This window comes from Mytilus edulis, chromosome 3 (assembly GCF_963676685.1).
Source record: "Mytilus edulis chromosome 3, xbMytEdul2.2, whole genome shotgun sequence".
Classification (NCBI taxonomy): Eukaryota; Metazoa; Mollusca; class Bivalvia; order Mytilida; family Mytilidae; genus Mytilus; species Mytilus edulis.
The window spans coordinates 96,563,794-96,579,617 of record NC_092346.1 but is presented as its reverse complement, the minus strand read 5'-3'; the positions used below and the strand labels follow the sequence as shown (position 1 = coordinate 96,579,617).

The window sequence follows — 15,824 nt, the reverse complement described above, 5'->3', positions numbered from 1 at the left end:
TTACACAATTGGCCTTTTGTAAAATGTATGACAATGTTGACTTTTGCTAAAGTGTTTGTCTATATGCCTGTTTGTGTTTCTTCGATACATATGGCGTGGCTCTGTACTTATACATACCGTCATTGTGTTATTGTTCTATAATAATTTTTGTATGCTTTTCGTTCATTTTGGCTAATAGATATCAAAGAAACAGTCAAACTCATAAATCTAAAATAAACTGACAACGCCATGGCTAAAAATGTAAAAGACAAACAGACAAACAATAGTACACATGACACAACATAGAAAACTAAAGAATAAACAATACGAACCCGACCAAAAAGTAGGGGTGATCTCAGGTGCTCCGGAAGGGTAAGCAGATAATATTGTGCTTTATCTATATGCCTTTTAGTGTTTCTTTGATACATATGACGTGGCTCTGTACTTTTACATCCCGTCATTGTGTTATTGTTCTATAATAGTTTTTTTGTATTCTTGTCTTTCATTTTGGCTAATGTGCTTTGTCTTTGACGTGAGGGTACCCAAATTGCACCTATTTTGACAGTTTTTGAACCCACGTTTATTTCTGCTCCAGACAAAAGTTTTCATTTTGTGTTTATTTTGTAGAAGTATCATAATTTCCTATATGGTTTCACTTTTTTTATTTTTAATCCATATGGAATCATAGAAAAATTGGTCTCATCTGACCTCCAAACCATCAATGATCCTGTAATAAGGAGTACCCAAATTGCATCCATGCTTAAAATCGCATCGTCAAAAGTCGAATAACTGTGCTTTTGTTTCATTTCTTCAAAAATATTGAACTATTGGATATTACCTCATGCTTACTCTTCATTTTTTAAGAAGTGGAGACCTTAAACATTTTGTTTTTGCTAATTTTAAAGAGATGACGTTTGATGATGTCGCATGGCGACGTTTTCGTACATTTTGCTTTTTCGGTACATACTGCCTCTTTTGATAAATACTGTAAACGGTTTGTGTATATCTAAATATATAAACCTATGTTGAAAGAAGTGCATAGTATCAATTAAAGCAAATATAAATTGTTTAGTCTCTAGGAAATCTTGTATAATTTTCGCTGCTATTTTTTCTAAATAGGTGCAATTTGGGTACTCGGTGCATTTGGGTACCGTTACGGTATGTCTTTTAGTGTTTCTTTGATAAATATGACGTGGCTCTTACATATCAAATTATGTTATTATGCTAATGTTTGTATTCTTGTTTTTTAATTTTGCTAAATAAATGTGCTTTGTCTATGTGCCTTTTTGTGCTTCGTTTTAAAATATTTGTTTGTTTTATAATTATTAAGATTAAGACTATGTTGACTGCTGTATCCCTATTTTTGAAATTTGTACCTATTATATCTGTTTCTTTTGTTATCACATCATTGTCAAATTAAGGGAATTTGATGCGACTGCCATACAAGTGAGTGGTTTAGCCAGCTTTAAAAGCAGGTTTAGTCAACCATTTCCTACATAAGAATATGCCTGTACCAAGTCAGGAATATGACAGTTGTTATCCATTCGTGCTATGTGTTTGAGCTTTTAATATTGTCATTTGATTAGCGACTCTCCGTTTTTAGTTTTCCTGGGAGATGATTATTTTTGTGATTTTTCTTTTTATCATATAAATTTGGGATATCTGATATTCATACATTATATGTTTAATGGAAAAGAATGATTAAGACATCAGATGAAATGAAATATCATTTATTTCTTGAATCGCCTCACCCTCGCCTTTTATAAATTTCTGTAAGAAAAGAAAATTTCAGAATGGTTTAGGTCATATGTATTATTTCAGTAGATTATAGATTATTTAAATAAGAAAACATAGTTGTTAGATATTGTTTCTGTATTTACGAAAACATAGTTGTTAGATATTGTTTCTGTATTAACGTCACCTTCTGTTGCTAAGTCTTTAGTTTTTTATGTTGTGTCTTGTGTACTATTATTTGTATGTTTGTATTTTCCTTTTTAGCCATTGCGTTGTTAGTTTCTTTTGATCTATGAACTTGAATGTCACTGTGGTATATTTCGCCCTTCAAACATCTATCGAAAATTCCTTCTTATTTTTCCGTGTTTGCAATTCGGACCAATCTTTTTAGTGGTTTTCACTAATTAACATATTATCGTACGCAAACATATATGAAGCTTCTGTTTTTAAAATGAAATTCAAGAAGATAAATTGTGTTCTTTCTGTATCCATTGATTTAGGCCAAATTACAATTATAATTTGTGTTATCAACATCAAGCTTAACAGACCATTTTATCTCATATTCTTAATAGGGTTAATGAAGATAACTGTTTGTAGTATTTGTAGTATTTCCTTTAATTCTAAAAATAGATTGAAAAGAAAGTCAGAAATGTAAAATTGACAAAACATTTACCAGCTTACTACTTTGTATCAGTACACGTCTCCTTCATTATAATATCCTTCGCTAGATAATACTGGCACTTTGTCATTAAAACTGCCTTTGTTTGACACCACTGCAACTTTTGCATTATACTTTTCTTGGTCCTTGTCATTATAATCTGGACCATTGTATGATACTTCTTTCAAAGTCTGGATGTGTTTACCAATTGCTTTGTTTAAACCATAAAGATGTTTTTTTGCAACTCCTTTTACTCGTCCAACATGGCTGTTTGCTACATCATCGATGTCGTTGACATGATCATCCGCGGTCTTTGCAATATCGTTGACATGACCATTTGCGGTCTGAGCAACGTCGTTTACATGATCATCGGCAATTTGAGCAACATCCTTAGCATGGCTATGTGCAGTCTTTGCGATGTTGTCGACATAATCTTCTGCAATGGGAGCAGCGCCATCATTACCATTATCTGCAAAGTCGTTGAAGTCACCATCTGTAGACTGCGCAATGTCGTTGACATTATTTAGATCAGAAGGCAATGAAGTACTAGCATGACCTGAAACATAAAAAGAAATGATATTATAAAAATGCATACCCGAGGTGAATTTAAAGAGAGGGAATTCCATTCAAACTGTCAACACCAACAAAAGAAACGACGAGAAAAACAACTGTTCTATTTCTGATATGGTTCAGGCATTTTCCGATATCAAAAGCAACATTTTTGTAGTTGATAGTACAGTACAGAAAACATAATAACCCGTTCAAACTTTTCCGGTAAAATGCAAATTAAGTAACTTATAAGTATTAATGTATACACAATGCACATAACAATATAAAAATACATGATTCTGAATAAACACTCTGAACCCGGAACGCACCAAGCAACACGGAGAAACTGAATAATATGATTTTGTTATGCAATGGTGATAAGCAGTAATATATATGAATTAGAAAATACGTTGAATCACAAACGTCAAAATTATTCAATCCCGTAGTGGAATGAACTATTTGTGGATTCTTATAAATTCTATATAACTTTTGGACTATTTTAAATCTCGGTCTATTTCTGAAATTAATTCTTACATACTTTTGATTTTTTAACCCTGTATGCTAACATTGCCCATGTGAAATCTTAAAATTGTTTGTATATACACTAAACGACAAATATATGTGACGTATAAAATTTCCTGACGTCAGACACCCACACCAATGAATGTGTTTGTAGATAGATGTTTTTGTGTTCTGTTAAATTGTTCCTTTTCAAATTATTACAAGATGATGACTGTTGTACCCATATTTTGACTATTTTATTATGTCTGTTTAGTTCACGCATCATTGTAAATATAACGGAATTTGATGAGACTGTCATCAAAGTGAGCGGTTTGGCGCTATAAAACCAGGTTTAATCCACCATTTTCTACATTTGATTTTGCCTGTACCAAGTCAGATATAGGACAGCTCTTGTCCATTCGTTTTTGATGTGTTTTGTCATTTGATTTTGACATGTGATTATGGACTCATTTTGGTCTTTTGTGGATAGTTGTCTCATTGGCAATCATACCACATCTTCTTTTTTATATTTCCGATTAGATTTTCCGCTGAGTTCAGTATTTTTGTGATTTTAATTTTAACTCACAATAGCCTACAATTATCGGGTTTGTTTCAAAGTATGCAAATGTTTACATACTTCTTATTATACATGTACTTCTGTTTACGCTGACAAGAAATGTATTAAAAAGTAAAATTACAATGATACTCAAATTCGAGGAAAATTCCAAACGGACAGTTCCTAATCTAATAGCAAAATTAAAAGCTCTTACACATCTTATGAATGGACACGTGTCATACTCAGGACTTGGTACATGCATTTTCGTATTAAGATAATGGTGGACTTATCCTGGTTTATTGCTAGCTAAACCTCACACTTGTATGACAGTATAATAACATTCCATTATGTTGAAAACGATGTGTGAACAAAACAAACAGACTTTATGGGTAAAATTGCCAAAACTAGGGGTACAACAGTCAATATTTTGCTATTACTGCTCTCTCAATTATCATTACACCAGTTTATTATTTCTTTAAGTTCATTGATATAATATTGAAATAGGAACTTTTCCTGAACTTTTGACAATAGCATTTGGTATTTTTATCAAAGACAATATCTGCATCAATAAAACCAGTTGCTGAAACTTAAATGTCGTGAAAATAAAATATGTTATAAAGATGATTATTGAGTTTAATTCAAATTGCAATTACTTGATTAATTAATCTCTCACCTATATGTACTAATTTTGTTTAGGTGTACTCATGTACTTTGTTTTTCAAGAGATACCAATATTTAAATGTGTTGTTTCATAAATACGAACAAACAATATGTTTACACAAGGTAAACTATTTAACATATGTTTTTTATTATTATTTCGAACTGTTTCAAGAAATAAAATGCCTGGTTACACGTAGCTGTCTACTACCAATTAAGTTAAAACAATTTATCCTTATCAATTTGAATATTAGGACTCTAAGTGTATAGTTTTTATTATAGGCTTGATATCTATCATTTTACAACAATGGGATCTATGCCATGTACTGTGGGTGGAGATTTTCACCCTAATGATATATGCAGTCAAGTTGTCAGCAATATTGTTTTGTCAAGAAATAACAATGCTTTGGTCATATTTATAAGTTAACTATTAACAACATTTCAAAGTGTGTGTATGTAAAATAATAGAATTTCTACATCGGAAGGAATAAACTTCGCTGGTTTTGATCAAAACTTTGAGAATTTCCGGTAATCAATACTATTCAACTTCGTACTTTGGCCTTTTAACTTGCTTTTTTCAAAAATAACAAACTCTCAGGGACCTTCAAATTGTTTCTTATCAAATGGAAAGTCGAGAGCTCAAACACATCAAACGTATGGAAAACAAATGTCATTTTCTAACAAGATACTGTCATCTCTTTATGGAGAAAGTAGTGGAAAATAGAGAATAGAGAAATTATGTGTTATACCATATTAATGGCTGTATTTTAAAATAAAAAAAACGATGTTTTTGTTTGATTCATATTTTTTTCTTTCGACTTTGCCATAAAAGAAGAAATAACTTAGTTAGTATTGCTGGTAACACAGATTAAGTTTTTTTTTATAATAGAGAGTGTTGTAAATTTACCTGTTTTAATATGTAGCAAGAACACAAGTCCGGTGCCCCATGTTTTTCTTTTTCTTATCTGAAAGCAAGCTTTATTCTAACTTTTTATCTTTAAAGTCGATTGTTTAGTTTATTTTTATCACTCAAAGTTGGATTCCCCATGCATTATCTATACAAAATCTGACACTTTTGCACAACCTGTTTCATGACAAAAATACCGGTGAAATATACTTTTATTATAATTTGGAATAAAGCATGATTCGAACTATATTTTGATAAATTCTATGGATTTTATTGAACCATCACCACCCCACCCCTTCCCAATAATAAAATTGAGAAAGGAAATGGGGAATGTGTCAAAGCGACAACAATCCGACCATAGAGCAAACAACATTCACATGAAACAAAAGATTAAGACCTTCACCTTAGCCGTTGGGTACGTCATTGAAGATCTTGTCATGATTGTAAAGAACAGCAGTCTTCATATGAGTTACATTATCGTTTTTATTCATTTTAATTATTATTGGCCCAAATCATATTTAAATGCATGATTTTACGAATAAAACTGCGTATTTGGATGTTTGCTGCCATGACGTAAATATTTGATCCTCAAAAACGCTATAAGTTCGATAAGTTTGATTAGAGAATACAAAATGTATTACTGTATCCATCAAAATATTGTGCAAATAACAGGTGCAAACATTATTTTTCATATAGCTGTACTTGTCATGCCTCCGTTATCCATGATTCCTTGTAGAACAAGCAATCATGTGAGTATTTGTATTGTGTAACAGTTCATTTTGGGGTCCTCTTCGAAGTTCGGGTTTATACTATGTCTAATTCTATGAAAATGTTTACAACTATTCGGATTCAAACAACTAAATCTTCAAGTGCCGGTGTAAAGTGCATGATAAAACGTTACATATAAAAAAGTATGATGTGGTATGATTGGCAATGAGACAACCGTCCACAGGAGACCAAAATGACACAGAAATTAACAAATATAGGTCACCGTACGGCCTCCAACAATGAGCAAAGCTCATACCGCATGGTCAGCTATAAAAAGCCTTGAAAAACAATGCAAAACAAATCAAACGAGAAAACTAACGGCCTTATTTATATGAAAAAAAATGAACGAAAACAAATATGTAACACATAAACAAACGACAACCACTGAATTAAAGGGCTCCTGCTCATGAACATTTTACACCGTCGGAAATATAAAATGAATTCGTACGCGCTACGGAACAGACAAAAAGGTTGGCGAGTCTCTCTTTATGTCCTGTTTCTAAAAATCGTGTAAATTAGTTTAATATTTCAGACATTGTAAATACATTTTATTTATTTAAAACTACCACTGAAAAAAACTTGCAATTAAACTTGTTTGGTTTATAACACGATGATATCATTTAATCCAATGATTGTTTTACTGTTCATAAAACGATTAGCTGGTAAAATAAAATGAAACATCAATGGTTATCTATCCCTTATGTTACTACAAAATATTTAACATACTGGACTTATAATTTTATATGCACCACGCACGTTTCGTGTACCATAAACTCATCAGTAGCATTTAAAATAAATCAATTGTGAAGCCAAATCAAATACAAAACGCGTGTGGGCTGTGTAAAATTAAAAGCCTTGTATTTTTATAAGTTTCGACAAATAATGATGTTGAACTGTTTGAGATTTGAAAACGTGGACATTATCGTGTTAACTGCCAGAAAACAGTTTAAAGTAAATATACCTTGGATACTCGAATATAGATGTTGGTTTCCTAACTGCACAAGACATTCGTTGCCGTCACCGTATAGTTCAAGACATTCCTGCCAAAGTCTCATAAATCTTCGTCGACTACCACTTAGACGGTATGCTGAATAGAAATTATAAAATAGTTAATTCAGTTTTGAAATGATAAGAAATTGATATGCAGCTATTTTACCGTTTACATAGAAAAACAGCAAAAGGTAAGTCAATTTGTTTCAATAACAGTACCTCGTTAAAATACAGATGCAATTTTTGATAATCATTGTCCTTTTTAGTGATGCTTGAGACCAAAATACCGATAATAAAATACATAAGTAAGTACCCACGTTGAACAGCCCTAATATGGCTTAAGGTAAAACAAAATAAGTACAAGGAAACAGATCTATGCACTAGCTATGGACTGAAGATTCATATAATCAATTTTAAATTTTCCAATCATTTGTGTTCCCACTGTTTTGTTGCTGAACATGAACTCTACATTGAATGAACATGACATAACTTCAGTTATCAGCCTTTGCCAGATTTAGACTAAGACGGTTCATATTCGTAGATAACTTATATTATCGTACCTTTTTCTTAGAAGAGAATCACCAGCCATATCTTTACGCGAAAAATATATTTTGAACGTTAGCAGTAATCGATGAAATATGACAATAATAGCAGTTTTATCTGGGTAAGTAAGTTAAATTTTAAAAATGGGCTAGGAATAACTTTAAAAAAACCCATCTTCAGACAAAATAGATTTTTTCAGATACACATTCTGGAAGATAATTCATACATTTCCGTTTCGCATACAATGCATAACATTTACTTCTTTTTAGGCAAACAAGTCTGATATACTATTTAAGTGTTAATAGTCATGAATTTCACTTCATGTTTATTTGAACGATGTATTAAAACAATGTAATTGTCCCCGTCCATATAAAAACGTGATGTGAATAATTGGTGTACAATGTTATTTCGTCCAAATTATTATGATCAATATTAAAAAGTCCACAAGGTGATGCAGTCAATTTGCAATTAAAATTCTCACGAAGGCAGTATTAATAAAGATTATAGATTTGGATCTGTATGTTAGTAGATATAAGAAGATGTGGTATGGGTGCCAATGAGACAACTCTCCATTAGGGCCTTTTAAACATTCAACAACACAAAAGCAACAGTATGGAGGCGATAATACGTTTGTACTTTTCGAACATTTTCGTAAACATAATAAAGGAGGAAGCGATTTTCCGAAAAGTTGTATAACTAGTACCATAAAGTATTAGGATTTAAAAAACAAACATACATACACAGCTCACTTGTACAACAAATCACCTTCTGAGACTTATCATGTACATGTAGCACCTGTCCAATATGTTCATACCATTTTTGAATATCCAGCCATAAAAAATAAACTTTATAAAGAATAATTTCTCTTCCCTTTACAATGTTGAACTTAGACAATGATTTTTTATGACATTAGATATTTGTGAATTAAATTACTTACTGTTACCTCCAAAGTAGATAATACCATGTCTTATTCTCAAATCAAATCCTGATCCATCATCATTGAGGTTTCCCTCAAAAATGTGTGTGTGGAAATGTCTATTAACAGCAGCTTGGTGTCTGTGAATATCCGTATGAGCAACAACATGTCTGTGAACATGAATGTGTACAACTTGATGTTTGTGAACATGACGGTGTTCAACTTGATGTCTGTGAACATGCGTGTGTTCAACGTTGTGTCTATGAACATGCTTGTGTACAACGTTGTGTTTGTGAACATGTCTGTGTACAACTTGATGTCTGTGAACATGCCTATGTTCAACGTTGTGTTTGTGAACATGCTTATGTAGAACATGATGCTTGTGAACATGTGTGTGTTCAACGTGATGTTTATGAACATGCTTATGCAGAACATGATGCTTGTGAACATGTGTGTGTTCAACGTGATGTTTGTGAACATGCTTATGTAGAACATGATGCTTGTGAACATGTTTGTGTAGAACGTGATGTTTGTGAACATGTGTATGTAAAACATTGTGTTTATGTACATGTTTATGTAGAACGCGATGCTTGTGAATATGTGAGTGTAAAACCCGATGGTTGTGAACATGTTTATGTAGAACACGGTGCTTGTGAACATGTGAGTGTAAAACCCGATGGTTGTGCACATGTTTATGAAGCACGCGATGCTTGTGAACATGTGAGTGTAAAACACGATGGTTGTGCACATGTTTATGAAGAACATGGTGCTTGTGAACATGATTATGTAAAACATGATGTTTGTGCACATGTTTATGTAGAACGCGGTGATTGTGAACATGCTTGTGTAAAACTCTATGTTTATGAACATGGTTATGTAAAACGCGATGTTTGTGAACATGTTTATGTAGAACGCGATGCTTATGCACATGCTTATGTAGAACATTATGCTCGTGAACGTGTACATGTCGAACATGGTGTCTGTGTAAATGTCCATGTAAAACGCTATGTCTATGAACATGCTTATGTAAAACGAGATGCTTGTGAACATGGCCATGTAAAACCTTATGCCAGTGAACGTGTACATGTCGAACGCGGTGCCTGTGTAAATGTCCATGTAAAACACTATGTCTATGAACATGCTTATGTAAAACACGGTGCCTGTGATGATGCCGATGTAGAACGCGATGCCTGTGAACATGCCGATGCAAAACACGATGCCTGTGAACATGCCCATGTAGAACTCGATGTCTGTGTACATGCTTATGTACCTTATATACGACGTGATGTCTATCTACCCTATGTACGACGTGTTTTCGAACATGTCTCTTTCCATATTGTTTAGCTCCGTATTTTCGAACATGTCTCTTTCCATAACGTTTAGAGCCGTATTTTCGTACATGTCTCCTTCCATAACGTTTAGCTCCGTATTTTTTAACATGTCTTTTTCTATAACGTTTAGAGCCGTATTTTCGAACATGTCTCCTTCTATAACGTTTAGCTCCGTACCTTCGAACATGTCTCTTTCCATAACGTTTAGCTCCATGTTTTCGAACATGCTTCCTTCTATAACGTTTAGCTCCGTACCTTCGAACATGTCTCTTTCCATAACGTTTAGCTCCATGTTTTCGAACATGTTTCCTTCTATAACGTTTAGCTCCGTACCTTCGAACATGTCTCTTTCCATAACGTTTAGCTCCGTATTTTCGAACATGTTTCCTTCTATAACGTTTCGATCCATATTTTCTTACATGTTTCTTTCTATAACGTTTAGCAACGTATTTTCGAACATGTCTCTTTCCATAACGTTTAGCTCCATGTTTTCGAACATGTTTCCTTCTATAACGTTTAGCTCCGTACCTTCGAACATGTCTCTTTCCATAACGTTTAGCTCCGTATTTTCGAACATGTTTCCTTCTATAACGTTTCGATCCATATTTTCTTACATGTTTCTTTCTATAACGTTTAGCTACGTATTTTCGAACATGTCTCTTTCCATAACGTTTAGCTCCGTATTTTCGAACATGTTTTCTTCTATAACGTTTCGATCCATATTTTCTTACATGTTTCTTTCTATAACGTTTAGCTCCGTATTTTCGAACATGTTTCCTTCTATAACGTTTCAATCCATATTTTTTAACATGTTTCTTTCTATAACGTTTAGCTCTGTATTTTCGAACATGTCTCCTTCCATAACGTTTAGCTCCATATTTTCGAACATGTCTTTTTCCATAACGTTTAGCTCCGTATTTTCGAACATGTCTCTTTCCATAATGTTTAGAGCCATATTTTCTTACATGGGACTTTCTTGCATATCTTCCAATATGTGCACGACCTAACAAAGTGCTTAAATGTCTTTTAAATAGAAAATTTAATATATGAAAAAAAACCACAAGTAGCTTATTCAAAATTGTAAATACAGTTAAATCATCATAGTTATATTTTTTTATCTTTAATAAATTTAAAGTCATATGAAACGAGTGAATGGTAGGAAAAAATGTTTATCCAATTCTTGGACCAATGCATGTATATATCATAAACTTAGTCCTCTGTGCACGATTATCTCATTTTTTACGCAAATATAACGTATAATCGTCAATTTTTTTTCTTACTGTCTGTTATGATTTGAAAAATATGACTGCTCATTAAATGCCGTGTTTTGAAACCGAAGTTTACCGATTGTCACCTTATAGTAAATAAATAACAAAAAGCATGAGTATTGAGCACGTGTTTAACATGTACAATCAGATAATTGTTTATTTTAATTACAGATCCATGCGTATTGCGATCGCCGGATTTTTACGAGGAGGGTTACGCTCAGGTCACTATGCATACTGAAAATATGTCGGTGAATTGCTTCCTGGAAGCAAGCAATTAAAAACAAATAAACTTCTTCTAAATGTGGACAAATTAAAGAATTTTCCTCAGAAAAAAAGTATATGTACATAAGTTGTATAATGAAAACTATCCATTTAGTTATAAAATTAATTTGAGGTTTCTTATGACTTTAAGCTAATCTATAGAAAAATTACAAGTTACTAATGTGGGTCAAACTTTTTACCGCTTCACATTCTCTGAAGGTAGATCAAAAGAGAACTGAATATGATACGTGCATGCCAGTGAAAACATTTAAAACAAAAGTACTCTTTTTTTTTACTGTACATCATTTAGATATATATCTTACGATAATTCCTGTGATGGTAAACACGTCTTTTATAACTGTGTCGATGGGAAACTCTTTTGTGATAGGTCCTGTGACGGGATATTCTTTTATGATAAATCCTATGACGAGACACACTTTTATGATAACTTCTATGCCGGGAAACACTTTTATGTCCTATAAACATAATAGGTCAATATTATTTCATTGCATATTTATCAATTATGGACTTTTGACGAGGTCAATACGTTATATATTGGCCTGTTCAGATTATATTGACCGCGGACGAAGTCCGAGTTGCAATATAATCTAACAGGTCGTCCATATAAAACGTATTGACTGAGTGAAAGACCTTAATGTATATGCAATAATAAATATATCAAAAATTAGAATACGTGTTATATTCACCAATGATAATGTTTTCCAAAGGAGACAAATGAACGTTGTTTGCAAAACTACTAACACAAGTAAACAATGATTGATGAATCATGAGCAAGATCCATATAGTAGGACAAAACAGTAAACGATTTGACCAAATATGAAACAAAGGTACAAGAAGACCAAAGGCGTGATTCAAGCAAAAACACTGAATAAAAACTAAAAACGACTGATAGATACCAATTTCAACCACTGAATTACAGACTTGACAGGCGTAAACATGTTGGGCAGCACCCAATAAGATGGGACAGAGGTTTAAAAGAAAAACGTTAAAACTATTCAAACCAAAAATTGCAAATTTCTTGACTAATAAGCTATGAACGAAGTACAAAATCATAAATGAAATGAAACAAAACACATACATTATTGGTTTTAGAGTACATATTTTGCCCGAAGTTAGTTAAAAAAACACATGATAAAGACTTGCATGAAATACTTTGATAATCGGAGATAATTAACTTCATCTTTGATAAAGGCGTCGCTGTGACTATGGAATTGAGAGCTTAAATGCAAGTACAATCACCACACAAAGCCGAAACAAAACAAAATTACCATTAAAGGACAAATATTATACATTGACTACTGTCTCTTTGTAACTGTAACTAACGGATTTAATGTAAATGCGCCATTAACAGTCTTGAAAAGCATTTTCTTGTGGAATTTCAAAATAAAACAATAATATCGTTGACAGGATTTAGGATCATATTATTTATTATTATTAAGTTTTTATCAATGTCTTTGAAAAAATATTTGATAATGTTTTAATTTTTCAAAATCTAAATTTGAAATCAATGCTAGCCTAGCTTTTTAACTTGTTTTTCTAATGGCATTTAATAATAAAATTTGATGTATAAATTAACTTAGAAAACTAATGCATTACTGATGATAATAAAGTATAATTATTATATGAGTTGCATATAAGGGAATACGTTGGTATAATTGGTCGATAGTAATTCTGGTAGTTGTTCTTTACGTTTGTTATTTTTCGATAGACGACGTTGACCGAACTTCTTTTCGTAACCAATGTAAACAAGATGGGGGTCATTATAACACCGACGTTAACAAAATTTATTATCTCTGCACGTGATTTGTTAAGTTAAGGTGGTACCTTACACTACAGGGAGATGACTCTGTAAAATCAGTTAAACGTTTTAATTACGTTTTGTTGTTAAGGGAATATTATGCTTCTCAATGGTCAAAATCAGTGTTTGTCAAATTGCTATATAACCAGTGTAATATTTCTGACAAAATGGTTGGTTCAAAATTTGTGATTTTTTTATATTGTTGTCAAAGAGTCAAAGTAAATACTTTGTCGAAATTTTATGAAAATTAAACGAGCCAAATTAATCTTAGTGAAAGTGTTGGGTACCACCTTAAATAATAAACACAAACACATTCGTTAAAATGATAATAAGAGTTTTTGCAGTTTATTTTTCATCAGATAGCAAATTTCATTGAGTTAATATTTTTGCGTTAACCAACAAAAATATTTATGCGCCAGGCCTATTCAATGACATTAATATAAAATGTATGTGCGATAAAGGAAACGAGTATGGAAACTATATTCCATATCTTCAATTTTAAAGAATTATAAGGAGTAAACGCCTTTTTAAAGGAATTTATTGGTGTATAAACGGGACCAGGCCACTCACAAACATATTATAAAAGTCCTTCGGATTTATTTTTTTTGTGAGTGAATTGCTCGAGTTTATACACTAATAAATTCCTTAAAAAAGGCTTTTAATCTTATGATAAATGTTGGATACATACTGCCTCCTCTGTGTCTTCTACCATAGGATTCTGCCACTACCACTGAAAAAATAATACCTTTTGAATTGATGGCGTTCAAGACGCTTTTATGGATAAACCCTCATCGAAAATGTTAAAAGTCGAATATTATGAAAACCAAGCATTTATTTAAACCGCTACTAGTGAAGAGATTTACAAAAAAAAAACCTGAAAATATTAGCCAAATCTAACTCAGGCCAATTTTGTAGAGGGAGTTTTATGTCTGTGTGTGTGTGTCTGTCAACACGAATACCCTTAATTTCTTAATAATTTCATAATTTTTAAAAGTGCAATTTAATAGAGCGATGTACTGAAATGTCATACAGACGTTTATTTATAGGACAAAAACTTTGTCTTTTGGTAACCAATACACCGATTACTACAACCTTGACAATGGTGTCGTTTTTTGGTAGATTTTTTGCAGTTTTTTTTTTTACAAAAAAGTAATGGCGAGTTAAATACTATAGGTTTTCTTTGTAATCATTTTCTAATTATTCTTGAAATACCTTATCCTGCTGTCCTATCAATTGTTGGTATAGTGAACTATTATCATTTCAACGCCATATTTAATAAGAAATCTACAAACCGTGTCTAATGTTTATCAAATACAATGTCAGTTTGACAGTACATACTGTAAACATATCAAAGGGAATTATAGTATACCTAATACTGTAAGGACCAGTAGGATGGTGAACAATCCACACTTCATGCTGAATTTAGTGTTCAATGCTCACACAAAGATCTGTGATATGACAAGTTCCCGCAGTATTTTTTCATTTGGAGCTTGCTCTTAAAAATACTTATTTTACTAGTTATATAGTAAATATTGTTTTAGCAAGATGTTACCTGTTTTTATATGTTACAGTACACATCCGTTATTCTCCATTCAAAATAGTTTTGTTCTCATTGTTTTCATTCTATGTTTTACTTGTACTATATGACGATTATAGTTTTGATGTTCGTGTAATCCATCGCCAACATGATATATGATCACTTAGTTTAAAACAGTGTTAAGAGAAACATTGTTCAGTGCAGGAGAACTTTTACCTCGGAATTTAGCAACACTTGACCATTGTTAACCACTTCATGCACACAATGCAGTTTTCTACAAAAATCTTGTTCATGATGCAGTTATGTTTATTGTTAGTCAAAACTGGAAGAATTTAATAAATCTTCCTTGAAATAAATCAGCAGCAAGTCAGATGAGTATTATTTAATTTTAGTACTTAACTGCTAGGGTCAAAATGTGATGAGACGTGACTCTCTAAATTAAGAGGTATAACCTTCGGTAGATGTTAATATTGAATTATAGGTAGATCACCAGTAATTACATGACAATGGGATTTGTAAAGATAAAGACACTCGGAACAATCACATGTCAGAGAGTTTTTCCGTTTTCTTCTTAACCAAGATGTTGTAATTTTATATATATAAAAAAGACGATATGGTTGATTGCCAATGAGCCGAATGACACCGACACCAACAACTATAAGACACCGTACGGCCTTCATTAATCAACAAAGCTCATACTGCATAGTAAGCTTGAAAAGGCCACGAAATGACAAATGTAAAACAAATAAAACGAAAAACCGAACGGCCTGATTTATGTACCAAAAAATGAACGAGAAACAAATATGTAACACAGCAACAAACATCAACCACTGGATACATGCTCCTGAAT

General features: G+C 32.3%; 1 protein-coding gene across 1 annotated transcript; it reads right to left on the bottom strand.

Annotated features, from left to right (window-relative positions):
- Positions 1-1,693: 1,693 nt before the first annotated feature.
- On the bottom strand, positions 1,694-14,977 carry LOC139517862 (uncharacterized). The gene is made up of 7 exons (XM_071309331.1): positions 14,807-14,977; positions 14,126-14,167; positions 11,942-12,094; positions 8,780-11,092; positions 7,271-7,396; positions 2,387-2,927; positions 1,694-1,749 (listed from the first exon to the last, which is right to left on the bottom strand). The coding sequence occupies exons 1-6, from the start codon at positions 14,850-14,852 to the stop codon at positions 2,404-2,406; spliced, it is 3,204 nt and encodes a 1,067-aa protein (XP_071165432.1). The 5' UTR covers positions 14,853-14,977; the 3' UTR covers positions 1,694-1,749; positions 2,387-2,403.
- Between the last annotated feature and the right edge of the window lie 847 nt (positions 14,978-15,824).